The 27,916-nt window shown below is 48.1% G+C and overlaps 2 protein-coding genes across 2 annotated transcripts; both read left to right on the forward strand.

Annotated features, from left to right (window-relative positions):
- Positions 1–117: 117 nt before the first annotated feature.
- On the forward strand, positions 118–11,525 carry SCAMP5 (secretory carrier membrane protein 5). Its single transcript, XM_061999026.1, has 8 exons — positions 118–207; positions 1,866–1,942; positions 2,246–2,374; positions 4,668–4,824; positions 5,602–5,703; positions 5,928–6,045; positions 6,158–6,348; positions 11,442–11,525. Exons 2-8 carry the CDS (start codon positions 1,936–1,938, stop codon positions 11,446–11,448), a joined length of 711 nt encoding a protein of 236 aa, XP_061855010.1. The 5' UTR covers positions 118–207; positions 1,866–1,935; the 3' UTR covers positions 11,449–11,525.
- Positions 11,456–27,783, forward strand: PPCDC (phosphopantothenoylcysteine decarboxylase). The gene is made up of 5 exons (XM_010202685.2): positions 11,456–11,608; positions 16,758–16,853; positions 19,725–19,853; positions 22,273–22,441; positions 27,177–27,783. Exons 1-5 carry the CDS (start codon positions 11,456–11,458, stop codon positions 27,260–27,262), a joined length of 633 nt encoding a protein of 210 aa, XP_010200987.1. The 3' UTR covers positions 27,263–27,783.
- The last annotated feature ends 133 nt before the right edge of the window (positions 27,784–27,916 follow it).

The following is a 27,916-nucleotide window of genomic DNA, read 5'->3' on the forward strand; positions in this document are numbered from 1 at the left end:
CGCCCCTCCCGACGCCGGCGCCAGGACCCTGGACAGCGGTGCCGTCCGCTCTCGCGAGATCTCGGGGCTTCCCATAGGCCGGCGGCGGCGGCGGCGCCGCAGTCTCGCGAGAGCACGGCCGCTGCGACAGGAGCAAGGCCGGGCGGGTGGCCGGCCGCCGCCACCCGCCGCGGGACGGGACGGGTCACGCCACTCCGCACCACGCGGGTGAGTCCCGGGGCTGGGGGGAGCTCCCGGGTGCTTCCCTCGAGGCAGACGATCACCTTCTGCACCCCACTGGGTAGGGGGGTGCGTGGCGTCGAGGCGTCCTCTGGGCTGCCCGCATCCGCGTGGGTGTAATCCCCGAGCGTGGGACGAGCCTCTGCTCTCCTCTGGACGAGCCGGTGCTGTTTGGTTGTGGCCCGATGCCAGCGGTACGCGACCCGCCTTCACCCGTGGAAGCCCACGGGCACAACTCCCGCTGGGGCCGAGCCCCGCCTGCCCTCCGCGAGTGGGTCCCCGGGGGGTTGGCACCCCCGCTGGGGACACGGGGGTTTCTCTCCCGTGTTACCGCCACTGTGGCACATTGCAAAAGCCCTCCTTACCCGCCACCCTTATTTTGCAGCCCCCTCTCCATTTTGCAGCTCCTCCCTCACTTTTGCCACCCCCACTGCCCCCAGTTTTGGCGAGGCCCTCGCGGGCGTCGGGCCGGGAGCCCTGGGGCCGCGTGTCCGCGTTCGCAGCGCCCGTGCGCGGGGGATGCTGCGCCGCGCCGCTGCCCGGGCAGACGTCAGCCGTGCTGGCAGGCAGGCAGCTCGCATTTATAGCACGAGGATGGATGGAGGCAGCCGTGGGCCGCTGTCGGATGCTTAGAGATGGCACTTCAGAGAGGTTTGCTTTGTCTAGCTGGTGGCTTTGGCTCTGGCTGGTGGTTGTGATGGGGGGCTGCCCTGGGACAGATACCCCCAGACCCCCTGGAGAGTCCAAAGCACCGACCACTGTGTCCCTGTGTCATGAGAAATGTTTGCTGCTGCTGTTCCTCTGCCTGTTTGGCTGTCAGTTTTGTCCACTCCCAGGCTGAGGTGGGAGTACATAAAGTGGCTGTCTTCATGCTTACATTTAAAACCTCATATTTTCATTTTTTGTTTTAAATTTGCTTGATTTTTCTGCTGGGGCAGGGCTGAGCAAGGGCATGGTCTGGGACCATCCTAGGATGCTGACTTCCTCCCCTCTCCAACCTGCAAGTTGCAGCACAAGGTGCCAAATGACATGAGTAATTGCACTCAAGTGGCTCATTAATGACAGTCACCATTGATTAATTTTTTTTTCCAGCTGATATTTTCAGCTAAGTTCCCTGCTCTCTTTTGGCCTGGTTTCTGGCATGGGCTTACAGAGATGGGAGTTGCAATGCTGTCAGGAGGCAGCCAGGTAGTTCCCTGTGCTAGAACTCTTTGCAAGAAGGAAGATGAGCAAGAAGTTGGTTTGGGGCCACATAATGAACTTGAGGATTTCAAACTGCCTAGAGCTGCCTCCACACTCATGGGATCATGTCTTCCCCTGCCACTCAGCCTGGCCCCTGTCCCGGGGCTGCATGTAGGTCAGTTGGGAGTGGGAGGTTACGCGTATGCCCTGCTCTACATCACTGAATCTTCTCTTAATCTTCTGCCTTAACTGGTGCATAAGCCTTGAGCGATAGGATCCGGGATTTATTCTGCCAGGTGCTGGTGGTAAGCCTGGATGTTTGAATGTTGTCGAGTGTCCACATAAATGAAGCGAACTGCTTTCTTACAGCAATGTCCTTGAGCTATTTTGGAGCTGTAGGGGGAAAGTGAAGGCTCTCAAGGGAGGTGCCTGACCGCATCACTTTTTCTCTCATTTTCCTCCAGATTAGATAAAGCTCCCAGATATTTTTCCCCTACTTTTCCCACGGAACAGCGAGGCTGAGTGTGTGCCACCATGGCAGGTATGGGGGAGATCTCTGGTGGGGCTGCCTCTCACTTCTGCAGCCCATCTGGGGCTTTACTGGCTGTAATGTCATTATGTTAGTCCCCACTAAGGGGTTGTGGGTGTGCAGGCTTGCAGGATCCACGTGGCCAGTGCGGGCTAAATTTGTCTTGATGCCTGTGGGTGGATGGGTGGTTGGTGGCTACGAGGGGAAATCCTTAATTCTTGCATGAAACTTTTCAATTTGTGGAGCTGAACAAGACTAATTAGGAAACATGTTGATGTATGTTCATCTCTGTGCTGATGAAACTTTTTATTGCAGAGAAAGTGAACAACTTCCCTCCCCTGCCGAAGTTCATCCCCTTGAAGCCATGTTTCTACCAGGACTTTGACGCAGAGATCCCGCCGCAGCACCGCACCATGGCCAAGCGGCTTTACTACCTCTGGATGTGTGAGTCTCTGGTTGTGGAAGGGCTCGAGTGGGTTGGTGTTTGCCTTCTACAGAGGCTGCTCCTCTGGTAGTTATTGGTTGAAAGAACAGAAAAAGGTCAGGAGAAATCTTTCTGCCCCTCCAGGCCTTGGTGTCTCCAGTAAAACTTGTTGAGGGTGGGATGGGGGCTGCAGCATCCCATGGGCTTCAGCCCTTCCAGCCTCAAGGATGGAGGTGTGGCGCTGGCTTGGCACCTGAGGGCCATTGGTGACCTTGATGGAGCCTGCTCCAAGGAGGAAACTGCTCAGGACTTGTATATGTCCTCCTACTGAAGGATTTACTCCCGTTTGTCTTGCTCAGCTGCCAGCCTCAACCCACCTGAGAGCTGCCAAGCCTTCTTTCTTTGGCAGCCAGGCAGGGGAAGGGCTTTCTTTGGCACCCTGAGCTCCTTATGATCCCTTTGGCAAAGGCCTGAGCCTGAGATGCTGGTTGGACTGGAGGGCCAGAGTGCCTGATCCCCAAAACAGGGGAGCCCGAGGCTGGGCCAAAGCTGGGTCTTGCCCATACCTCTTGCATGCCTCTGTGTGCTGTGCTGTTCTAACAGAGCTGTCACCATCTTCTAGCTCTTTGAACTCACCTGGATCTCTCTTCCTTACCACCCCTGGGTATGGAGAAGAGCTGGAGGGACAGATTGCACCCTGACACACATAGCAGCGTTCCTGAAGACGATGCCAGTTGCTGTGTGTGCCTTGGAGCAAGCTGCCACCATTGGGGGGATTTGTTTTGTCTTTTTAGAGGAAAAGTTTTTAATCAGTCGTTTTCTCTGAACTTTGGAATCATAACCATGCCCAGGGAGTGCCTTGTGCTTTGGAGGCAGGTTATAAGGAGCTGAGCTGTCACTGGAGAGGTTGGGCGCTCCTGCTTTTGGCACAGTGCCCAGCTGGCACCCCTGGGGCACTGCTTCACTCCAGCATTTGGGGCCACAGCATCCCAGGGTTAGCATCCCTTTTCTATGAAGAGGAAGGAAAAAGTTGTGCTTTCCTGGAGAAGCTGCCTTGGGGATGTTGAGTACCCTCCCCATCTCAATCTGGTCTTTCTTACTCTGCTTCATTTAACAAAGCTTGGTTCTTGCCCCAGCCTCTCTCAGAGCATGAGCACCAGCTTTCTGAGCCGGTTGCCTGTCTGTTGCCTTCTGTCTTGGGAGCTCCTCTGTGGATCATTTTCTCCACAACTCCCCCGCATACACCCAGCCAGGTGCAAGCACAGAGAGGCTGAAGGGTGCCCTCAGTGTCCTTGGGGGCTTTGGGAAGCACTGAGCGCCCGCTCAGCCCAGCCCACTGAGCTCCCTTTCTCACCAGCTGCAGCTCTCTTGCGGGTGGTGGTGGGAGGGCTTTAATTCTCGGTGAAATAATGAATCATTCTCAAAAATTGCAGACGTCAGAATGCAGATGAGACTTCTCTGCTTTGTCCTGTGTCTGCTAAGCTGGGCTTTGTAGTAAGAGCTCTTGTATTGCTTAACCCCGAGCAGGGGTGGCAGAAGCAAGCGTGCCACCCTCGTAATTGGTGAGGCCAAGGCCGGGAGTTCAAGAATTTGGCTGTTAGCTCGGGGAACTCCCACACAAGCTCCTTCAGCAGAACTATAGCTAGAGGGAAGCAAAAACGCTTTATGTCCATCCCTCCAGTTTCCTTCTGTTGGTGGCAATGTGCCCCAGCTTGCCAGCAGCAGGAAGATACAGCTCTTCAGGGTCCCCAGAGCCCCCTGAGGTCTGGACCTGCTGAAGATATTACAGTTCGGGGCAGTGTATTTGTTTTTTCCCTCCTGCTTTTCAGATGAGGTTAGACTTTTTTTTGTCTGAGCCAGCCTGGGGATGCTCCCCAGACTCAGACAATTTAATCATAGAATCATTTCATTTGGAAAAGATCTTTAAGATCATTAAGTCCAACCACTCACCTCACACTGCCAAGCCCACCACCAAACCACATCCCTCAGCACCTAAGCCATGAGTCCTTTAGATATCCCCAGGGATAATGACTCTACCACCACCCTGAGCAGGTGGTGCCATTGTCTAACAACCCTCTCAGGGAAAAAGTTCTTCCTGTTCTCCAATCTAAACCTCCCCTGTCACAACTTGAGGCCATTAACGTCATTTAAATTAAGAGAAATCCAGCTGGGGTGACACAGTGCTGGCCAAACCCGCCGAGGGCCAGCCCCAAACAGGTGTCCCTGGGGTTGAGGTCTCTCACGTCACACTGAGGTCCTTGCATACTTGCTACTGTGCTCCTTCTGTGTGTGTGTGTGTGTGTGTGTTTGCAGTGAACAGCATCACCTTGGCGGTGAATCTCGTTGGCTGCCTCGCATGGCTGATTGGAGGCGGTGGAGCTGTTAATTTTGGACTGGCAATTCTCTGGCTCATTCTCTTTACACCCTGCTCCTATGTCTGCTGGTTTAGACCTATTTACAAAGCTTTCAAGTAAGTGGTTACACTCAAGTCTGGCTTCTCGTGGTCTCTTTTTGTTGGTTTGTGTTCCTTCCTTGAAATGGTTAGTGCTTAGCTTGGGGCACTGTCTGACTATCTGGGGGGGGGGGGGGGGGGGGGGATGTTCTGCTTTTTTTTTAGCTTTACTTTCTAACCTTCAAAACAAAGGTTTTTGGAATTTCCTGAGAGCCAAACCCCAATCATGCAATATATAGACACCCTGCTTGTGGCTCTGTGCAGTGTAAGAGAGGGCAGTGAGGATGCAGTTGGGTGCCAGCTTTCCCTCCCCTCTTGCCCATCCTTGAGGCTCCTTTTATATTTTTTATGAATCCTCGAGGTGCTTGTATCGATTATCCTTGCTGCTGAGGTCACTCTCCCATGCAGTATCACTAAATCTAGAAAATTTGGGCTGCATTTCTTGCCTGTGAGGGAAAGTTGAGTTTGGTGGGGTGGTGTGAGCCAAGAGCCACATCTGAACATGGATGCCCTCTGGCCTGATGTGCTGAGCTGGCCAAGCCATGGTGAGGGGGAGCTTATGCCCCAGGGCTCTTCGCCATGCCCCTTCACCACCTTCATCCTCTTGGCAATTTCTCCCTCGCCTATAGCTTTGCTCCAGCACCTGCTGTCTGCAGGCAGCTCTGCTTCTCACCACCCTCTTGCTAAACCACAGCTGCGTCTGCCCCGAAAGGGTCTGAGACATGGGAACATCTCCCTTCCCTTGCAGTGCAGCTGGCATGGAGGCATAGGGAGTGACTGAGCCTTCTCTTGCAGGACAGACAGTTCCTTCAGCTTCATGGCCTTCTTCTTCACTTTCATGGCCCAGCTGGTGATCAGCATCATCCAGGCGGTGGGAATCCCTGGCTGGGGTGTCTGGTAAGGAGGATGCTGCTCTTGTGTTGGGTGTGCAGACAGTCACCATTGCGCTGGTGCTCTTAGTGTTTTAACATCCTCAGGGCTTTGGTAGCTTCCTTCCTTGGGGAGGATGGTTTGAGGAGCTGGGAGAGCTGTATGGGAGGAGATGCAGACAGGCTGGGGTGTGCAGAGCCAGGAAGGCTCCAGGCTGCTGAACAGATGGCTTGTGTTTGATCTCCTCACAGTGGCTGGATTGCAGCAATTTCCTTCTTCGGGACCAACGTGGGGTCGGCCGTGGTGATGCTGATCCCCACCATCTTGTTCACGGGAATGGCAGTGTTTTCATTCATCGCTCTCACTATGGTATGGGAAGAGAGAGTGGGTGTTCCAGGGAGCTGCTGCCACTGCCCTGGCAGCTCAGCGTGAGCTACAGCCTCTCAGTGCCTCTTGATTTTCTCTTTTCAACCTTCTACAGGTGCATAAGTTTTACCGAGGGAGTGGCGGGAGCTTCAGCAAAGCGCAGGAGGAGTGGACCACAGGGGCATGGAAGAACCCTCACGTGCAGCAGGCAGCACAGAGCGCAGCCATGGGGGCGGCACAGGGGGCCATGATGCAGCATGACACGCAGTACTCAGCCACCCCGAACTACACCTACTCCAACGAGATGTGAGCAGCGGGACTCTGTCCTCAGGCGAAAGATCGAGGGGGGAAGGGAGGAGGAGGAGGAGGAGGAGAAGGAAGGCTGAGACGGGTTTCTGCAGCTATTTCAAAAAGTCAGAGTGTACCATAATGGTTCTTCTTTTCCCATTCTTTCTAACGAGATTGGTTTGGATTTTTCTTTTTTCCTGTCCCTCCTCCCATTACTTACTGTCTTCAGCTCTTCTTTTCTCCTTTATTTTTAATTTTGAAGAGGCCGTGAGTTGACCTGCAGGGCTCTTGTTGTGCGTGGTAGTAACTGTACATTCACGTGTCTTCTTTTTCCCTGTGAAAACAGTGTATGGTGGTGTTTTTTTAATTACTGTGGTGATAGGTGTATGTTAGAACTACATTGGCCAAAAGCTCCCCCAGCATCCCCAAAAGGGAAAGCAACCAGCACCCATCTTCCCTCTAGGAATAAGCCCTGAACTACAGGTTTCCGACGTGTGTGTTTTCCCTTTCAGTTGGTAATTTCCAGCCACTTTCCACTGTCTCAGCAAGGGCAAGCAATCCTGGGAGTTTTCCCTATTCTTTTGATTTTTAACTGGGAGGTGGCTGGCTGATTTAGCATTCAAAAAAAAAAAAGAAGATAAAAATATATATATAAGGAGGGGAAAAAAGAAAACAAAGAGAAACCCTCAATCCTGCAGTTGATATGCTGGAAGCCAAGAGATTCCTAACCTACACCCTGGCTCAGGATCTACACCTTCTCTCAGTGTGTGGTGGTATATATGAGTAGTTTACATTTGGACGTGAAAGACCAGTATTTGTTCATGCCTGTGGGCAGGAGCCCAGGCACACTCTGTGTGTGTGTGTGTGTGTGTGTGCGCGTGTGCGTGTGTTGGGGAGAGAGAACAGGCTTTCCCTGTGGGATACAACTGCCCTGCTCCAGATTCTGCATCCTGAGTCTGTTGTTTTTTAAAGGCTTCTATTTTGAAAAGTGGCCATAAAATTGGCAGAGCATTTCTCAGAGGACCTATTCTTGGGTAAGGTTCTGGGTCAAATCTTGCTGCCCTGTATGCAAGCACATATAACCACTCTCACTATGTAAATAGCTAGGCCAAGATTTGTCCCTTGTGGCTTTTGAGGCGTGTAGTGATGTAAGGAAACCTTCAGGCTGCTGGTGAAAGGTTCCTACTCCCTTACGCTTCTAAAAAGTACAGTGCAATGCAGCCATGTATTTTCCTGGTGCAGAAATCCCCAAACCTGTCAGCACTGTATCCCTGCCCAGTTTGGGGAGCTTGGGCTTTAAATAATGCTCTTTTGCCTCAGCAGGAGGCAGCAGAGCTCAGGCCAGCACCTCACGGGCTGTGGCAGCCAGGGGAGGTAACTGGCACACCCTGGAAAAGATGGTAAATGAGAGCTGATGGATGCTGCAGGGCAGGAGTAGAGAAAGCTGCTGTTCAGAGATGCTTTTCAAAATACTCTAAATGCACTTTAAATAAGCCAATATTTTCTCCAAGCCCTAGAAAAGCAGCCCAACCAGAACGTGATCGGGCATGTGCCACTGCTTGTGCCCGCAGCCAGCCAGGGCTGTGCCAGTCCCCAGCCCCTCACCCCTCGTCCCCTCCAGCTCTCTGGTGATGCTTGTATGTGACTCCTACCCCCAAGAGTCACCCCAAACCAGAATTTCTCTTTCCCAGCAATGTGAACCATGAATAGTTTTCTTCTGAAGGGTATCACTTCAATTGTTTTGCAGTAGGCAGTTGTCTCTTTACAAGACTAAAACACAGCTAATGATAAAATGCCTATCTCTGTGTGTGTGTATATATATATATAAAATGTAAGAAGAAAAGTAATCCTTTGCTGAGCCTGTTATGTACTTAATCAGGTTTAAATATTGTGTAATTGATTTCTAGCTAGCCTAAAACTTAGTATGCCAAATCACGTGCTCTGTCATCCATGTCCAAGAAATGATGGATTAAGTGACTTGACCTTTTGCATTTACAATGAGATGCATAAATAACTGTAACAAGCTATAACTAACAGACATTGCTTCAGCATCTAACCCTCCTCGCCGGTGTGTCTCCTGAACGCGCGTGTGTGTGTGTCTGAGTGCTGACTGATGAAACATGCTGTGGCTCCAGCCTTCCCGCCCTGCCAGTGGAAGCTGGGCAGGGTACCACATCCCTGCTCTTACTTCTGCTCAGCCAGTGAAAGCAGGATACCGTATTCCTGCTCTCCCCATGCTTATTTGTAATCTCTGACCGCTGTAGGTGAGGACTGCCTTGGGTAAGAGCTGATGCTGGGCGTTTCCATGGCTGGGTGAGGAGGCAGCTCTGGGCTAGGGCATGCGTGAGGTTTTTACCACTGGCCTTTGCTGCTTCAGTAAGGTCCTGTTATTGCTTTTCACGTCCTAGAGTCAGTGATCCTCTGCCTGTTGCCTTTCTTGCTGCTTATTTGTAGCCAACACTACTGGGAGGATGCCCAGAGAGCATCCTGGGAAAGGCTGGGGACTACCCACCATGAACTAGATCTGCTGTGCCTCTGCTTCAGACAGTAAGTGAGCAGTCCTCTGCCAGCCCCTCTGTGTGCCCAGCCATCTCTCTGCAGCTGCCTGGGCTCCTGCAGGGAAGGTTTTGCCTGTCTGTCACAGGGAGCAGCCTGCCCTGGGCATTCATGATGAGGATTCAGGAGTAGCTGATGGCCATGCACCCTTCAGACACTCCTCAACCCTGTTTCTTCAACCCCCTTGCTTGATATCCCCTAGCCACAAGTTTGAGCTCAAGCCCTCCTTCAAACAGCCTCCTGATGAGCCTGAAACCACTTGCTGCCATCCCTGGCCTGAGCTCTCGAGCCCCGTCGCTGGGAGTGGGTGTCAGTGGTGGGGGCGAGGGAAGGAAGGCCGGAAAGCTGCTCTCGGGCTGCTTGAAAGTGCCTGAGCCGCCGGGGCTGCTGAAGCTGGCGCTGCGAGGGCGGCCGTGCCGTGCCGTGCCGTGCCGTGCCGTGCCGTGCCGTGCCGTGCCGAAGACGGCGCTGCGAGGGCGGCTGTGCCGGGCCGTGCCGTGCCGTGCCGTGCCGCGCTGGGCCGAAGACGGCGCTGCGAGGGAGGCTGTGCCGTGCAGTGCCGTGCCGTGCCGGACCGGGCCGAAGACGGCGCTGCGAGGGAGGCTGTGCCGTGCCGTGCCGTGCTGGGCTGGAGCGAGGCTCCGCCGTGGCCCGGCCCCGTCCCGCCTCCCGCCCGTCGCCAATGAGGGCGCGGGGCGGCAGCATTTCCCAGCATGCCCTGGGCGCGCTGGGCCGTCGCTCCGGAGCCGGGCGGGCGGGTGAGTGCTGCCTGGGCCGTGCGGCGCCGGGGCCTGGCCTCGGGTGGCCTCCGCTCCTCTGTCGGTACAGGAACGGTGTCTGGCGCCCTCTGGGCAATCCCCAGCGTTTCTCGGTTCTGTTTCTTGTCCCAGCGAAGCTACTTTCAGTTAAAGCACCATTAAAAAGCTGATAAATGTCGATGCCGTCCCGAAGGCCGCTTGGCTTGTCGTGGCTTCTTAGCTGCTTCCCCAGAGCTGTCCTCGGGTAAGAGGAGAAGCGCGGCCCAACGCAGAGGGCTTTTGTTTTATTGCTAATAGCCCTTTTGAAAGCTGCCTATTAAAAAATGATATCTTATTCCCTAGGCTTTGAGTTGCAAATGCTGTGGTGAGTTAATTGTCACTTAGTAATCATAAGGGAAGGGTATGTTTTCCATGCTGTGACAGCGTTCACTTAGATACAAACACGTGAAGTGCTGCTGTAGTGTTGGAATGTCCCAGCTGATAGCCATGTTGCGTTTCCTTGCCCTAATGCAGTCATACTAGTCAGTGCCTGGCAGCTCAAGCTGAAATTGTGCCTTTATCCCTGCTGTTTTGTTTTATAAACACAGTGAGAAACCTCAAAGGCCAACGTTAACAACCAATTCCAAGCAAGAGTGTAGAAAAGGAATGTCTTGCTGCTGTTGTGCAGCAGATGGGTGTGAGGAGGCTAGGAAGGATGTTTGTGGAGGTTAGAAAGGGTGTTTGTGCTTGTGCATCTCGGTGGGTGTGGAGGTCAGTTTTCCATGTAACTCCTGCACTGTCACCCTGTAAAAGATTCTGGGTTAAACCTGCTTGAATCATCCCAGGGAGTGAGTGAAGGGGCGACTCCAGTCCCCCCGCTCCCACATCTGAAGTGGTGCTGTCTCTTTCTCCTTTTCGTCCTACCTGAAACACTCCCAAGTAACTTAATGACAAGGATCTCACTAAAAGGGAGCAAACTTTACTGAGTCCCAGTGTAATGTCTTTGCTAGCAATAGGAGCATATTTTTCAGGAAATTCCCCACCAGAATAGTCTCTTGGCATAGCAGTGATGTGGGGAAGCTGTGAGGAGGCAGGAGACCTGGGTTCCAGCTGCTTGCTCAGCTTGCCATCTGACTTGCTTTGCTTGGTGATGATGAGGGAGTAAGCAGTGCTTCGCCTCTCTAAGAAGCTGTGTTCACTTGGTGGGCTCTTGTATTTTACCTCTTCTTCACTGCTTTGATCTTTTTGCTGTCTATTAGGGAGTAATTTCTCGTGTTGCTGTAAATACGTGGTGATACAATAGGAAGTAAAATGATAATGCTTGCTTTAGGGCCCCTGAAGTTTTAATTTTTAAATGACCTCCTCCTTGCATGTATTACTCACCGGAGAGCATGAAGGGAAACCAACTCATCTGGAAGTTGTGTCTGCCCAGCACTTGGTGTCAGAGGTACAGTCGTTGTAGACCATATTTAATGTATGAGGGTGTATCTTTGGTTTGGGGGCTGTGGGCTTTACCAGATGACTGATCCCTGTGACCTGCCTGGGCAGGTTTTAGCATTCTATTTACTAGTACCTGAGAGAATTTGGTAATTAGATGGGAAGAGAAGGCTACTGCTATGTTCAGAGGTCTGCTGATGCTTGAAAACTTTGTGGATTGATGTCTGGGTTGTTTGTCCTCAGCCTGACTGACTCTGGATCCTACATAGTCCAGGCATAGATCTGTGCCTTCAGGAACAGGCCAGCGTTGACGCCTTGCAGTGCCAGTCTGGCTCAGAAGCACCAGTATTCACTCAAGTGTCTGTTTTCCTGTGCTTGCAGAGTTTGATGGGAGCATGGAACCCTTCTCCTCACCAGAGCCAGGGGCTCCTGCAGAGGAGAGCTCATCTGGGCTGCAGAAAAAACACCATGTGCTGGTGGGTGTGACAGGAAGTGTCGCTGCCCTGAAACTACCTCTTCTCATCACTGAGTTGCTGAAAATTACTACGGTGAGTAAATCTGGGAGTAGAGTCTAGTAAAGTTGGTGTTACCTCATTTCTCTTTTGGAGGAGAGATGACATGGCTTCTGTGGAAATGAAAAGTTCCTTCTGGCTTGAAGCCCTTTAGTTTGGAGGTCTGCTGGGGGAGGATTCCCCTTACTTTCAGAAAATCACTTAATACCATTTCCTATTCTTTGGTACTTCTCTACACAGAGTTAACTTTACATCAGCCTTAAAGAGGAAGAACTCTTCCTGGCTGTTTTCATGGACAGATATTTAGATTTTGCGATATGAAAGTTCATCTCTGCTTGCTTAATTATCTCAAAAATTGATCAAAGAGGTCCTTGCTTTGTGGTGGTTTTTCTGGTATCTGTCCTTGTCAGTTAAATTGTCAGCTCTACAGACACAGGTGATGCTTTCTGGAACTCAAGCTCTCTGATTAGGATATTGCAGTTTTCCATAGGTGAGAAGAGGAGTTTGCCAAGGCAGGGACTTCTGTCCATCCAACAGAGGGAATACAGATCTTGTACAAACAGAAACAGAAAATAAAAGCTGCTACATGTGCCTGTGCATTTTGTTTTTCACTAGTTTGTCTGGAGTAACAAAGGTGCCAGCAGAGGCCACTAGAGACTAGGATCAGGGAGGGAACCATGCTAACTTCTGCTGTGACGTTAGGGGAAAACAGAAAACCTTTAGCTTTTAAGAAATGGAACAAACTTTTTGAAGTAGTAAAATGAAAGCATGGCAGGAGCAAGAGGGTACCCTTAAATATACAGATATGTTGGTTATATTGCTTAATCGAATATTCTTTTGGATGATTTGGAAGGCTTCACCTGGTAGCTGTGTAGAGTCAGAAGAGCTGCAATCCCCAGGTAACTCTGAGGTGTCTGGTTGCTGTTGATATCCAAGCTGGAAAGGGTTCTGAAAATGTGTGAGGTGTGGGACATTGCTTCTGCCATTGGGTTGGTGTTGTGGATTGCAGAGGGGCCTCAGTAAATTTATTGCGTGACCTGAAATTATTAGTGAGGCCAAAGGTCCCAGCCTGAAGTAAGAGGGTCAAAAAATAATGATACCCAGGAAGGGGAGTGACTGTACCAGAGCCAGGGAACTTCTGATCCTCTGTCTCTTGGATTCACTTTGCTCTTGTCTCTTTTCCTTTGGCCTTGGTGCCTGGAACATCCATCTCTGCAGGTGACAGGAAGACTGCAAATGATCTACTGTAGGAGTCAAGGTCAAATGCCTTCCTCCTCTGTGATTCGTAATTAAAAACTGGAGACAGCAGGGCCTAAACTGTCTGTGAAGGCCCTTAGGTTCTATCACACTCCTTGCAGGCTTTGTTGCCACTGGTTTTAGGCTTTGGTGGCGTAAGAAATGGAAGTGCATCCAGTTCAGGAGCTTCTGGTACTCAGTTTATTAGTGAAAATCCTTTATTTGCTGATTTCTGGTGTGATTTCAAGGCCCAGTCTAAAGCCTCTTGAGTAAGTGTAACTTCTTCATTGAGTTTAAATCCAGTACAAGCCTGTTGAATCAGTTTCTGAACTGAAGGAGCAGAACTTTAAAAAGCAATCACTGGAAGCAAGGCAGGAGCAGAGGAAGGGATTGATACCAAAGGACACGTGGTCAGAGACTTGAAACCTGAGCGGTTAGTTTAAATTGATGTTTTGTCTAAAATGACCCATGATGAACAACTTGGCAGTGTGATTTTGCACTCATTAAACTTTGATATGTCCTTAAGGGTAATAATGGATGTGAGTACATCATACTGCCTTTTCTTTAACCACTTTGAAGATCAGCATCAGCTTACACTTTTTCGGTTATTACCCTTGCAGCTGGTGTTGTGGGGTGTGGGTACACTGTGGGTGACTCTCATGGCTGTGCCACGCTCACACACATTGTCTCAAGTAGATTCCTAGAATTTTTGAATGGATGCCATCTGAACTTGGAGGTTTAAATTACGTCATGTCATTTCATTGCTCTCCTACCAGGTAGCTTCCGCATCAGTTTTAGGTGCCTTTTAACAGAGGAGCTACTCCTTCTCTTCTCCAGCAGCTGGTACCAAAGCTCAGTCTGTCTGTAAAGATTTTGCTGTCAAAACTAAAGTTATGAAAAAAAAAGAACCTACACACCTTGTTACCCCATGGAGAAACAGCTGTGACCAGACAAGTGTCTAACAGAGACCAACAGTATGGCGTGGACACACGAGAGCAATTTTGCAGTGAAGTTTATTCTGGAGAATTGACTCAAGTGCTCCAAGTAAAAGGACTCTAACTAAACTATCTCCCGTAAAGGAGTTTCTGAGTGTCGCTAAACTACCTTTACTGTTTAAGCAGAGATATGTCCACAGGCAAACAAAGGGCGTGCCAGGTAAATAGAAAGGAAAAACTATGTAGACTAAAGCGATTTTGAGAGCACTAATCTCCTTCCAAGTGGAGGGACTTGAACGACTTGTTCAGAACAAGGGAACCAGGACCCCACCTCAGCAGAAAACCTCAATTAGGGAGAATATTTAACTAATAGCCCAGCTTTCTTGGGGGAGTGGTGGAGTCACCAAAGAGGCCTTGAACATCCTTCTGGTATGCTCTAGCTTGTAGTGGGTTTGATGCAGTACTTGATAGCCAGCTATTCCCTATTCCTGGGCTTATGCTTTGAGGAAATATGTATTTTTTTAAGACCAGAGATACTTACGAAATTGTCTTAAAAAAAATAAAAAAAGAAAAAGCAATGTATCTTTTGGGTGTTTTTCCATGTCCTAGCCTTTGAGGGATATTTCTGGTCTGGATTTGAAAATTTTGAATAATGATGCAACTGAAGCAGAAAGTGATAAAAGATATTATGTGGTAGCTTGAGTTGTATCACCTAAAAATCTGTATACTGTTAGAGCTTCCTGTAAAATAGAATGCCACTAGCTGAAAACTTAAGTGCTGACCTGACCTACTGGTGTCATTTCAGAGAACAGACTTGCCTCTTGAAACTATGCATTGCTCTTTAAAATCACCAGATAAATCATATCATGCAGAGCAGGAGGTTAACACCTCCCTGAAACCCATGGCAGAGCAGAAAGCAGTGTTCACACCTTTCTGCATGTCACTGCTCGGCTCCAAGGAGCTTCCTGTAAGGTGAGGTTCATCTGGAGGCAATACGGTTGGTTACTGTGAACATGATTTTCATGCTCAAAAGCACTAAAAGTGCAGCAGTGATTCCAAAGTAAGGTCACTTGAAAAAGTGCAGACACTTTGAAGAGGCAAAGAACAAAATGATGGTGTTATGTGCAGCTGATTTTCCAATTACTTTTTCTTCAGGAAACAGGAAAAAATCCCAGAGCCCACAATATGCTAAGTCTGGGTTTTTCCACTGCTCTTAGCTGATATTCTAGTCGTGTAGGGTGCAGATAATCGACACAGCTCCATTCCCAGTAGAAGGAGATAGTGTTAGGAAGATAGGTTAAGATGTTTTGTCATTTCAATCACTGCTGTTTAAATTGGCTGCTTGGGAGTTGGGGGTTTTGAGCAGTCTGTTTTGCTAAGAGTGTGCAGACCGAGTGCTTTGTCAGTTTTGTACCTCAGGCCACAATTTTCTAGTGGGAAGGAGTTGTTGGTGAGACTGTTTTTTCCCTGTCTCCCTCTTGGGCTAACAGAACCATGCAGAGGGTTGCACTGAATTGCCAGGAGCAGATGCGGATTGAAAGTGGCAGAGATCAAGTAAAAGGTTTGGGTTTTTTTCCACTCTAATCAGGTGCATCTTATACATTATCACTCTTCTCAGAGTATTTCCTCCACGTTTTGGCCTGCCTGACTGTTTTGAAGGCACATCCTTGGGAGGAGTTGTAGATGGAAATGGAGCTGCATGTCCTGCACAGGTGATGGCACGTGCAGGGCCTCTCTAGCAGTGGCTCCGTGTTGCGGCTGACCTGGGCTGTGCTGAGCACCTCTGGTTTGCTGCGGGCAGCTGTTGGCAGCATTGGTCAGAGTTCTAGTTTTGAGCAGGTCATGCAACATGAAGAAACTTTTTCCACTTGTGAGGATTTCTGCAGGAGGAAATGAAAGGATCTTGTGTTCAAGGGCACCTTAGCTCTTTGTAAGAGTGCATATCAAATAAATATCCAAAGACCATGATAGGGTTTCCCCTTTATAACTGAAAGTTCCTCTGGCTTTCAGCAATGTGGGGAGATTTATCAAAGGTATCAGAGAGCACCTTTGTATGCTTTCACCCAGTCGCTCTTTGCTTCATGTAAGTTGCTGATTTGGTGTTTTGGCTGCAGAGAAACCCTGTGCTATCAACATACCTACACAGAGGTTTTCCTCTTTCCAGCATCTTACCTTAAAAGAAAGGAAGTCACAGCTCCTTGTTGTGGTATTTTTACCCCTAGCTGGAGCAAGTCTGATTAACATGATTTTAAAAACTGATAATCAGTAGTCTCTAGCTGTATTCCCACCTTTGTCACCAAGAGGTCATTGAGAGAGGGAGAAAGAGGCTTAAAGAAATGTGGTCCATTTGACCAAGAAATCATACTATCTCTTCTAAAGCCACTCTTTCTTGTGAAGCCTTGTGCAGCAGAAGTGGACTTGCTGTGTGCTGGTGGTACTGAGTCCCAGATAAGCAACTTGTCCCTCTGCAGTCCTTTTTGTTGCTCAGCATCGTGCTTTCTGTTGGCACAGAGCTTCCTTTTGGCTCTGGGCGTGGGAAGAGTGATCCTGCAGGTGCAGTGTAGGCATGCCACCCCTCAGCAGTCCTCTGTGCTGTGGTTAAGAGAATCCACTGAGGAAAGATACTCTCCTGCTCCCTTTGGCCAGGCATATTTTGAAATTGAAGGATGTCTTTCACAGAGCTTTCGTTTGCTGCTTCTTACTGTCTCTTTGAAGTTGTGTGCAGAACTGCATCTCATTCTGACCTGCTCTGTCCTCTCTGCTTTCCCTGCTGTGAACTGGCCATGCGAAGATGTATGGCAAGTGATGACTAATCACCTACCCATTTGAGGGTGACATGAAAGGAATCTTTGGCTCCTGTGAATACCTGTGGTGGCCTGGCCTTTGAACTGTGAATAGGGGAAGGTCATCATAGCTTTCAAAATCTTTGCGGCTCAAGCCCTCCTCCTCCTCTACACAGCTTTACTGGGTTGCCTTCAAATCTAACCATTGGTCTGTCTTTCTTTTCTGATTAGGTCGAAGTGCAAGTGGTCACTACTGAGCGAGCAAAGCATTTCTACAATGCCCAGGATATTCCAGTCACCCTCTACAGCGATGAAGATGAATGGCAGGTAAGCTGTTTTCTTCCTTTGGTGACTGCAAGGGCTTCTGTCCTGTCCACACAAGCCAACTGTTTTATGATTCAAATAGTTTTGTCATGCACTCGTGCCTTCCACTTCCAGAAGGCCAGTGGTTCACCATTCAGAAAAAAAGCAGATGCTCTGTGAGGATTCACTGTTTGTTCAAGTGCTGAACAGCAAACAGAAGTGTTCCTCAAAGCTTCTTTGCAAAAGACCACAATTGTTTATTTTTAAATCCTGAGTCAGGACTCATCTCTTTGTTCTAGTAGTGTGTGCTTTGGAATAGGACTTTCAAAGAGCATGGTGCCAAGCACGCTGTAAATGAGGAAGAAAAGAAAGGCTGCCCTGACTGTACTGAAGGATTTTGTACCACCCTAGCAAACCTGCAGCAGACAATGAGGGTAGAAGTGCTCTCCTGCAATCCTGCGCTGAGCCTCTCTCTGCAGCTCTGAGAGGAGTATCAGGAAATGTCAAGAAAGCCACTGCAGAGTGGTGGTGAGGGTGTTGGTGCTTGTCGTGAGTCATACTTGTCACGAAGGCAGTACCTTAATTCTCTTTAACGCTACATATTTTGCATCTATGGACATCGCTGACATTCACAAAATTACCCACGCTTCTTTAAAGCTCAGCTTGGTGTCTGTGCTGGTCATGATGCAGAAGAAAGCTGGTATCTGGAGATGATGTGCACCAGTATGATAGGTGGCTGGAAGTTAAAGAAGTCCTCCTGGTGGAAGTAGTATTTATGTCGGAGGAGTCAGCATCTGTGCTGATATGCATACATAGAATAGCCATTCCAGTAAGGTATAGCCCATTTGTCAGGGCTGCAAACAACTCTAGACCCTGTAATGGCATTTCTCTTGACTACAGTTTTGCTGATATGTTTTGAGAGTCCCTGGGTATGAAAAGTTTCATTATATAGATATCAATATTTAATTTTCTCTACATTTTACTTCTGCTTTGCAGTACCAATCTGAGTACAAGGTGATCTACTCTTTACCATTGCCCTTGCAATGCTCACGTATGAGTGCCTTGGCTTTTACATGGAGAGAGGTGTACTAATGGCAATGGACAGAAAGCTTTCTGACTGGTCTAGGAGCTTGGTGTGGATCTGCTGGGTCCCAGGGTGCTGCAGCTCTAGGAAATTATTTCTGAGGAACCCTTGGTGTGGAGATACAAGATGTGCAGGTCAGTCTTTGAAGTCTGCTGGCACACTAGAAAGGAGGCATGAAGCCTTTGTAAGCCTTTCTGACAGAAGGGTGAGAAATAAACATTTTCAGCCTCTCTTTGTTGTGTTTATTCTGAAGATAAGACTATGTAGTTTTCAGTGCTTCTAGAAAAGCTGGAAATAGAGGAGCTGGGAAGGGTGTTGGGAAGCACCAGCTTTCTGGATTCTGTTTTTCTGTTGTGGTTTCCAGTGACTCAAAGAAGCAGCAGTTTGGGGCTCTGATGCACTTCTTGCTGGCCTGTGGTTGTATGTATCCTCTGGGAATTAAGCACCTGATGCTTTTTGCTGCATCTCTTGACACTTTCCCAGCTGTCTGACCTTGTCTACCCTAGAGAATGCTACCAGGACTGTTCTCTACTGCACTTAGGAGGGTTTAGTTTGCTGCTGTGAGTATGCAGAGGGATATGCATCCTAATTGAAAGTGACTTGTGCAGTTAGGGCTCTATGCCTCATTAAAGGCCAGTGGACAGCTTCAAAGAAATGTGAAGCTTATAAATCCCATGGGTTCCTCAGGAAATGTGGCCCCTGGCTTGGTCCTGTCTGACTTCAGTTACCTGATAGGATGGAGCACTTTGCTCAGATATGCTCTGTGTCAAGGGAGCTCTTGTGAACAATTTAGAGGCAGAGGGATGATGTGAATGAGAACTCACTGTTTCCCGTGAGTTAGAATGTGTGCTTGTTGGATGTGTGTTTTGCCAGTGTGTGGGGTCAGCACAAAGGACATAGATACCAAGTTAAAAGGAAATGGGCTTATTTTACTTTAATTTAAAGCAGCAGAGAGAATAAGGTAATGCACTTAATCGTTACTATACAGAAGAATTCATAGTGATTGAGAGATACATCACCAATTGCAATCTTCCAGATGTGCAGTGACTGGGGAGCCCCAGTTGCAGCAAGGTTTTGGAGAGCCTGTCCTGGCCATTGGGAGCTCCTGCACAGTGCACCCACTCCTAGGGGAGGTCTCCAAAGTCACTGCAAGAGGGTCCAGCTTTTATATTGTTGAATAAACAAGCTTACGTAACCTCAAATGCAGGAACATCTGGTTTCACTCTCCTTTGAGATTCCACCCAAAGCCTGGCCAAGGCTCAAGGAGGAACCAAAGGAGTTTCTTTATCTATTTGGCTTTGACCACATGTTTCCAAACAAGGACAGACACCTGGTTTCATGGACTTGACTGTGCCTCTGAACAAGGAAAGATAAATACATTCTCATGACATTTTATCTTCACTAATGATTATACTTTATCTGAGCTACATCTTACATGTTTCATTAATGATCAGATACTAATATTAAATAATGTTTGGTTGGGAGCTTCACCTAGAGGTCAACTTTGGTTCAGGACCTACTGTTCAGGCCTCAGTACTTCAATGTCTAAATTGTCTTTGTGGGAAAAGGATACTCATTTGGAGAGGATCAGTGCAATCCATTCTTCCTAGACTGCAATGTGGCCTTTACTGGAGGAGGGGGGAGAATCATAAAAATGAGCACTCAGTCTGCAGTCCCTCGTTCCCCACACTGTCAGATCTTGCTTGATCTTAAGTTTAGATGGTGGTTACTGATGTGGGATTGCCACAGTGCCTGTCACTCCCTGCATTCATTGCAAGGGTTTGGTGACCTATGTCCTGTCTCCTCTGCAGATGTGGAAGGGTCGTTCAGACCCAGTCCTGCACATTGAGCTCCGGCGCTGGGCTGACCTCATGGTGGTGGCACCTCTGGATGCAAACACGCTGGCAAAGCTTGCCAACGGCATCTGTGACAACCTGCTGGTGAGTAACCAGAGCTCTGCCTGAGAGTTCTCACCTCCTGGTGTTAGACTGTCTGACCTTTATTTTGTGGAAACTCTTGTGCTTCTGCAGCCTTGAGAACAGTAAGATTTTCATGTTCTGCTCCTACTTCATACCCTTTTGTCTCTCTTCCTCCAGCATGGTTCCCCCATTGCTTCTCAAACAGAAGTTCCTTCCCAGACCTATATCTCTTTCCACTCCTCAGCTTTGTCAGTGTCTTCTGTCATTTCCCAGTCCCTGCTTTGTGCCCTTCCTGCTTTTTCTGACGGGTGGTATTTCTCCCTTTCTGCCCCCACTCTCTCTCTGTCACTCATGTACACACACCTGCGTGTAACACGTGCTTGTGATCACTTTTGAGTTCCTCTCTGCATTTTTAGATGGGATCTGGAAAGACACCTGTGAGATCAGATAAAATTGTTTACTTCCTGCTACCTCATCTCCTCTTACCTAACTGCATAGCACAGAAATTCAGACAGGCTCTGAACTTACATACCTTCAAGTTTCAGCTAAAGGGGATTTTACTTGTTCAGGCGCGTTTTTCTCCGACTCAAATGCTGATCAGAAAGTGTATTAAAAGAGACTGTGCTTCTATTAGGTGATGGGGACCATAAGCAGGGATGAATGCTTTGTGTCCAGGCATTAGGAGTCATAAGCATTAACCACCTATCTATCAGAAAGGTGCAGATCTGCAAATATTGCTGTGGTACATCACCCTTCAGTAATGGAAGGAGGCTAGAGCTAGGAATGGAGGGCAGCACATCAGCTCTGGCTGAGAGCCCTTCATGACCAACTTAGCTGTTCAAGTAAGAAGTGCAGATGAATGAATAAAATATATCTGAGTAACAGCCCTTAGTTGTATGAGCAGGACGCTGGAGATTGCTTGTTTCTCCCCTAGCTCTCTGTGGCTTCTGCAATGTCTTGTCCTCAGTGTCCACGTAGTACTGCAGATGTTGTACCTGAGAGAAGAGCTCAGGAAAGGTATTGGGAAAGCATGGCTTCACAAACTCCTGTCAGTCTTTTTGAAGAACTGTGTGGAGGGAAGAAGTAGCTTTAGCAAAGGAAGACAAGTACTGGAGGTGCTGGTTGGCAAGTTAAAACAGATTCTATCAGACTTTCCTGTGCTGGGAAGGGTTCAAATCACAGAACATAAAAAACGAAGGGCAGGGTTCTCCTAAACACTGTGAATCTGAGCAGAGACCTTTCACCAGGGACTACTGCTACCTGGCTAAAATGCTACTAGGCCTAGGGAGACTGATGGACATTTTAAGAGCAACCATCTTTTGAAGGAGATGGGGTGATCCTGGGTTATCTGAAAGTTCTGTGTTACTGAGGAGTCAGATAGGATTCCCTGTAGCACGCAGGACATGCTGGATGGTTTGTAATCTGCCAGCGTCTTCTGCAGCAGCCCAATTGTATTCATGTTATCCTATTTGTACCCTGGAAGCAGTAGTGTTTCCCTTCTGAGGAGTTACAGATCCACTTGGCATATCCTTTAAGAAAGACTCCCTTGCCAACTTTTTGTGTTTAGCTCTACAGCTGTGTCGTGATTTTGTCCAGCTGGGGACAAAGAGCCACGAGGGTGCTCGCTCGCTTCTCCCCCTCCCGATGGAATGGGGAGGGGAACCAGAGAAAAAAGGGGAAAAATCCACTTAGGTTGAAATAAGAACAGTTTAATAGAACAACAAGAAGCAGCAGCAAGTTCAGGAAAAAACAGTTATAACAGTGAATGAGGGGATATACAAAAGAAATGGTGTGTGCTGCAGTTGCTCACCACCCGGGACCCGACACAACCGCTCCCAACCGGCAGCTGAACCCACAGTTCTGCAGCGACCCTCCTGACCAGCTCCCTGCCTAAATGTACTGGGCATGACAGTCAGTATGGTATCAAATACCTGTTGGCCAGCCTGGGTCAGCTGCCCATGCTGTACCTCTTGCTACTGCCTCATGAAGTTAACCCTGTCCTAGCCCAAACCAGGACAAGTTGGCTTATCTGAAGCACTGCCTAGGGATCTTTCTGTAGCTGACAGGATCTGTGGCCACCCCTCAGCTTCCGTCTGTCTCCCACATGGGCTGGCAGTCTGCATGCATCGTCTTCCAGCTTGATTTGCTCCAGCAATTGGGCTGCTTGCTTGGCCCAGAGCTGAGTAGGATGGAATATATCCTCTTTGTAGCCTCCCTCATCTTTCTTGCCTGTCAGAGATGAGCTTCACTGGAATGCAGTACAAACTAGTAGCAGCTCTGTGGATCTGCCGGTGGGTTAGTCCAACTGCACTGAAAAATTGAGGCTTTTGGCCGTCTAACACCACCCAGGCTGGGAAAGCACTTCTGTGCAGCAACATGATGGGAAGGAATGAGGAAAGACAACCCATCTCAGAGCTGAACCTCTTGGCTTCTTTTGCAGACTTGTGTCATCCGTGCATGGGATCTGAGCAAACCTCTGCTCTTCTGCCCAGCTATGAATACAGCCATGTGGGAACATCCCATCACAGCTCGGCAGGTGGAGCAGCTGAAAGGCTTTGGCTACAGAGAGATCCCCTGTGTAGTGAAGAAGCTGGTGTGTGGTGATAAAGGTCAGTCCTTTTGCATGTCTTCTGACTCTTTCCTTCACGAGTGCTGCTCTTATCCCAAAGCAGTGTGCATTCTTTTACCATGTAGCCTTCAAGGTGTGGGGAGCAGGTGCTCACCGCAGGGTTTATACAAACTGAAGCTTTGCTCTGTGCTAGCTGATACCTGTTATTCTTGTTCATTCATTTTTAAGTAGTCTTAAGAGACTATCCAAGGCAGACTTTCAAATGAGCCTTTAGATAGGCTGATGTTTAAAAGAAATACTCATTCAAGAAAGAAGATCAAAGAGAAGGAAAGCTTTGTGGTGAGCATTATCAGCCTGGGATTTGGATGTCCTGACTTTGCCCTCTACCTCGACTGTGGGCTGTTTTCATCATGCTTCAATTCCTCATCTCTGACACAGGGATAATATCTTATCCCCAAGAGCAGCCAGTCAGAATAAGCACTTTGCAGACGTGGCTGAGGGTGTAGCTGGATGTACATTTAACATTTGTTATTGTTTGTTGCCTGGGTTACTTTTCAGCTTCCCAATCGAGTTTTGATTTGGTGTTTTGACATCAGGCTTATCTGTGAAGTGAAAGGGGGAGCAGGGACAGTTGTCGTGCTCAGTTTCAAAAGAATTAACTTGCAGTTCTAAGAAATACTAGTAAAAGGCTCTCAGTTGTATTTTAGGAGCTGCTTTAAATGGAAATATTTTGTCTTTTAGGAGGTTTTGAGAAGGATTTTTATACAAGCAACTTGAATGAATGGCTTAGGTTTTCTTAATCAAAATTTCATTGGACAAATAAACTGTAAAATGCCGCTTGGTTCTGGCCATAATAGCAAATGTGCTCTTACCTGCACAGTAGTACACTCATACTATTGTTTAACAACCCCAACAGTAACAGGATTTTAACTGCTCTGTCAATTCAGTAAACAGTCTGTAGAAAAGACAGGATATTAAAATGTTCTTCGTGGTTAAATTCTAGGCCTGGCTCAGTTTTTGAATTCTTAGGTAGGTGCAATGCTTCTGGAGAATGTTTTTTTGGAGCTGAAGACTAAGAAATATTTACAGTTAGGTAAGTGTAGTCAAGTAACTCAGGCATCAGTTGAAATATCCTGAACACTTACACTTCCACTGGGATTTTAAACCAAATTACATCAAATTTTGTAATGATGTTAAGTGAAAACGCCCAAAAGAGATCATTCTGCACAGACATTTTGGCAGAAGTGGAAAGGCCGTCTGGCATTGCTTCTTTGTCCTTTCTTTTTTCCCCTTCATCTTTTTAGTACCTATAATAGAATCTCTACTCCTCGAGTCGGCAGCCAAGTGCCTCCTGAAATGGGTCACACACTACTTCTGGCAGGTTCATGCACCTGGGGCACAGCTATGTTGTTGTCATCCCAGTTTCCTAGACAGGGCTCTTGAGGTGCAAAGGGGGCATGTGAGTTGACTCACCGGCAGAAGTGGATTAGAGTTGGATGGTGAAGGTGATTTCCATCTTCCGCTGCTCTGCCCTGCACCTTTCCTGAGGGTCGCTGCCCTCCTTGGAACAGGGACAAGTGAGCCACAGCATGTGAACTGCTGTGGTTTTTAGCTCTAGAACAGCCAAGTGAATGGGCGCTGCCCAGGAGTTACCTCATTCCACCAGCAGCCATTTGGGAGCTGCTTCCGATTTGGTTTGTCTCTGCTGGGAGAACAAACTGCTGAAGGAGCTTGTTCCTGCAGGAGAGGGACAGCATGGACAGCTGGGGCAGTAGTAGCCACATCTGACTGGACTCCAGTTGTCTTTGTGAGCCAATTCACAACAGGATTTTCCTGTTGGCAAACACCAGGAATTTCCTGGTAGTATGTGGGAAAATTATGGCAAAGCAGTTGTTGTGGATTAATCCTGGCCAGCAGCTAAGCACCATGCAGTCCTCACTTGCTCCCCCTCAGTGCGGTGGGGGCAGAGAATCAAAAGGGTAAAAGTGAGAAAGCTCATGGCTTGAGATAAAAAAAAAAGAGTAATTTAAATAAAATAATAATAATTTGTAATGAAAATGAAAATAACAGAGAGAAATAAAACCCAAGATAGATAAGTAAAGCAAATGAAAACCAAATAAGAAACCAATAAGAAAAGTTTCTACAAGTATAGAATAGATTAAACGCTGAGGTATGTGGTTTGGTTTAGTGATGGGCTTGGCAGTGTGAGGTGAGTGGTTGGACTTCATGATCGCAGAGTCACAGAATGGTAGGGGGTGGAAGGGACCTTTAGAGATCATCTAGTCCAACCCCCCTCAGAAGCAGGTTCACCTAGATCAGATTGCATAGGAACATGTCCAGGTGGATCTTGAAAATCTCTGGAGTAGACTCTGCAACCTCCCTGGGCAGCCTGTTTACGATCTTAAAGGTCTTTTCCAACTCTAACAATTCTGTTGTTCAAAGACTATCTCCACAAAGAACTTTCTCCTCTTTCTCCCTCTTTTTTCAGGCCTCTCACCCCGAGGCCTCTCCTTCCACGCTAAGTTCAGTTTTGTGGGTTTCATCCACAAAGGGATGAAGCCCAACTCCCACCCTTGCAGCAGGAGCTCACACATCTGGTGCAGAAGAAAAGAGATTCAGTTTGCACCAGTTTTGTCTGTTGACATTGTGGTTTGTCTTGCTGTAAGAGAGGCTTATCTTCCTCAGCTCCTGTGGCTGGGCTCACCTGAAATGGGCCAGATCCTGTCTGCCACCAAGTTTCTGCATTACAAGCTTTACCATATTAATTTTTCTTCCTTAGGAAACAAGTGTTTTTAGAGTCCAGCTAAAAGAGGGTTAAAATAATGTATTAAATGGATCTGACAATTGAAATATCTCCTTGATTGGATAGTTGAATTCAAGATACCAGCTATTGGCCTTGATATCCATGTGTCGTGATATAAAGGGAGCTTTGAGAGGTGCTGTACCACATGTGGGCCTGCAGCAATTTGCCTTTCCAAAAACATTTCCAAACTGCTAGGATATTCATCATCCTTGGCTGGATTTCTAGAGCCTGGCACACTGTCTACCTGTAGGCATGAGGTGTGCTGTAGGACAAGGTGCTTAGCGAGATTTTGCTCCGCTAAATCTAAAAATCCAGCTGTGAACTGCCAATGATGTTGAGAAAGTGGGTGGTGAAAGGACAAAAGCAGGCTTTGGAAATGTTCTGCAAGGGTGTAGCTTTGCCAAACCATGCAGAGGAGGCAGGGAATTTCTTTTATTTAGCAGGACGTATCAGCTGCAGCTGTTCTTGAGGTGAGGAGATGAGAAGGGCCTGCAGCTTGTCCACAGGGATGTGTCAGATCTCCTGAGATTTATAGGCCTGAAAAAGGTGTAGTGGAGAACTGGTCTTACTTTGCAGGGAAACCCATTTTCCTTGACCTTACAAAACTGTAATTCTTCATTGCAAATCCTCAGTTCTATCCAATGACACCCCTGTCCCAGGCAAGGCTTATGTACTGGAAAACTGAGGGTCTGGGCAGATTCAGGGCTGTGATCTACCCTCAGAGAGCACCTCTGTCCCCTTCCCCTCTGTCTCTTGACTGCCCTCAAGTTGTTACTGTTCTTTGGAGGCTGCTGGTTTCACAGTTCATCTTTGTGCTCCTAACCTGCCTGGCAGCAGACCAGAAAGATAAGAGGAAAACAAAAACCTCCCAGAACGGATTTCCAATGACAGATAAGGCAGGTGTTTCCAATTATTAGAGCAATTAGCCAGCAAGCCAAAAGATCAATAAAGAACTCTATCTTTTCAATCTTCCAATGGAGACAAATGCTGATAGAGAAGTATCTTTCCTCAGCCCCAAGCAAATTACAGGAGGGAATGGAGTTCTGAGTGCTGGCTTCAGTAGATGAGGTTGGACAAGATGATTTAATGATCTCTGGCCTTAAAATTCTGAACCTAAGTTTAAAAAGTATTTCAAAGGGAAACAACAGCACAGTGCAGATTAGATGTTCATCTGGTGACTGGCCAGTCTGAAAGGAAAAGCTTTTACATTTAGTTCTGTCCAGCACTCGGTCTTCTCTAAGCATTACTCACAAGATTCAAGCTGGTGCAAATCCAGGACAGTTTTCTCTTATGTGGGTCTAACTGCAGAGTCATGGGGATGGTATGAATTCAACAAGTCTCTTCTGTAGGCAAAGGCCATTTCAAAGACACTGAACACACACAACTTAGACACTGGAGGTTGGTCGAGATGATCTTTCAAGGTCCCTTCCAGCCCTTGAGATTCTGTGATTCTGTGAGAAAGGTGTTTTGCTACTCACACAGTTTTTGGAGGTGCTTTTGCCTCCTTGCCCTCAAGGCAGCGTGAGCTAAGATAGTAACTCCCTGTGCAGTCAAGGATTAACTGCAGACACCTCTGGAGATGATCCAGAATGTGAGGTACTTTTTAATGTCATATGAGTTGCCTTTGAGGCTTCCTGCCTCTCCACTGAGGAGCTTGTGCTCCTGCTTAGGCTCTGAGTTATGAGCCAAACTACATTACTGTGAACATAACTCCTACTCTTTTCCCTGATGGCATTCAACTGTGCCATAAAAACCCTGCTGAACCACATAGACTGAACAGGTCCTCTGGCCTCCACAGTTGCTTTGTGTTGGGCGAGTCATGAGGAAACACGTGGAGATTCTTGGTGAGCCTTGCTGTGCTGTGCCACCATTGTGCATCTGATTTTCTCAGCAGTGTGGCTTGTGGAGAAGAGAGGTGGAGGGACAGAGGAAGCACCTGCCTCGTGCTGTGTTTCACAGTGTGGTTTTGCAGGTCAAGGTGCCATGGCAGAAGTGTTGACCATTGTGGAGAGTGTGAAAAGGATCTTGGAAGAACAGGAATTGCCACCACGGAGATGACGGTTTGGCGTGAAAACTGTATTTGTGCCTCCCTAGTGATCTGGAGATAAAACCAACAGGAAGCTGAGTCAAGATGGCATGTATACCTGTAGCAGGCTCTTCAACCAAAGGAGGGAAACAGTTGTCTTCCAGCTGGTGCGAAACTGAAATGTGGTACGTCACTGCAGGCTTTCAGAAACCAAAGCCAAGAACGTGTTTCTTCAGTGTGGGAAAACTGCGATATCTCACAGAGAGGAAGTAACGTTCCACGAGGCTGCTTGCCCCCTCATATTGCACGTGTGCCCCTTTCTGGGAGGCTGCAGAGGGAATTGCAAATGCATTTTGAGTGCAGTGGTTTCCCCAAGAGCATTTTGCCCGTGGGAACTTAATAAAAGAGAGTTTTCAACACTGCCTCTGAAAAAAATGCCTCTTGTAGCTGCTCTAGGGGAGGTTTGCACCTAACATCATTACTAAATTATCGTGTCTGCATGAAGTTTTGATCAGAGGTGAGGAAAAAAAACCTGACCAGAAGAAGCCATCTAGTCCCCAAAGTTATCTAGAGTTCTCTAGTCTCCTTTGCCCCTTTTGAGTCTGTTGACTGGATAGGGTTGCAGATGTTAACTGTGAACCAAAATGATGTCTGTCCCTCTGGATGCTCCAGTCAGGAAATAAACA

The sequence above is a fragment of the Colius striatus genome, chromosome 7, assembly GCF_028858725.1.
Source record: "Colius striatus isolate bColStr4 chromosome 7, bColStr4.1.hap1, whole genome shotgun sequence".
NCBI classification, from domain to species: domain Eukaryota; kingdom Metazoa; phylum Chordata; class Aves; order Coliiformes; family Coliidae; genus Colius; species Colius striatus.

Bases quoted from the DNA above. Each gene is read 5' to 3' on its own strand.
- SCAMP5 (XM_061999026.1), top strand. The intron at 5,704-5,927 runs GTAAGGAGGATG...ATCTCCTCACAG, and splicing joins ATCCCTGGCTGGGGTGTCTG to TGGCTGGATTGCAGCAATTT. The intron at 6,046-6,157 runs GTATGGGAAGAG...AACCTTCTACAG, and splicing joins CATTCATCGCTCTCACTATG to GTGCATAAGTTTTACCGAGG.
- PPCDC (XM_010202685.2), top strand. From the start codon at position 11,456: ATGGAACCCTTCTCCTCACCAGAGCCAGGGGCTCCTGCAGAGGAGAGC. The intron at 11,609-16,757 runs GTGAGTAAATCT...TTTTCTGATTAG, and splicing joins AGTTGCTGAAAATTACTACG to GTCGAAGTGCAAGTGGTCAC. The intron at 16,854-19,724 runs GTAAGCTGTTTT...TCTCCTCTGCAG, and splicing joins GCGATGAAGATGAATGGCAG to ATGTGGAAGGGTCGTTCAGA.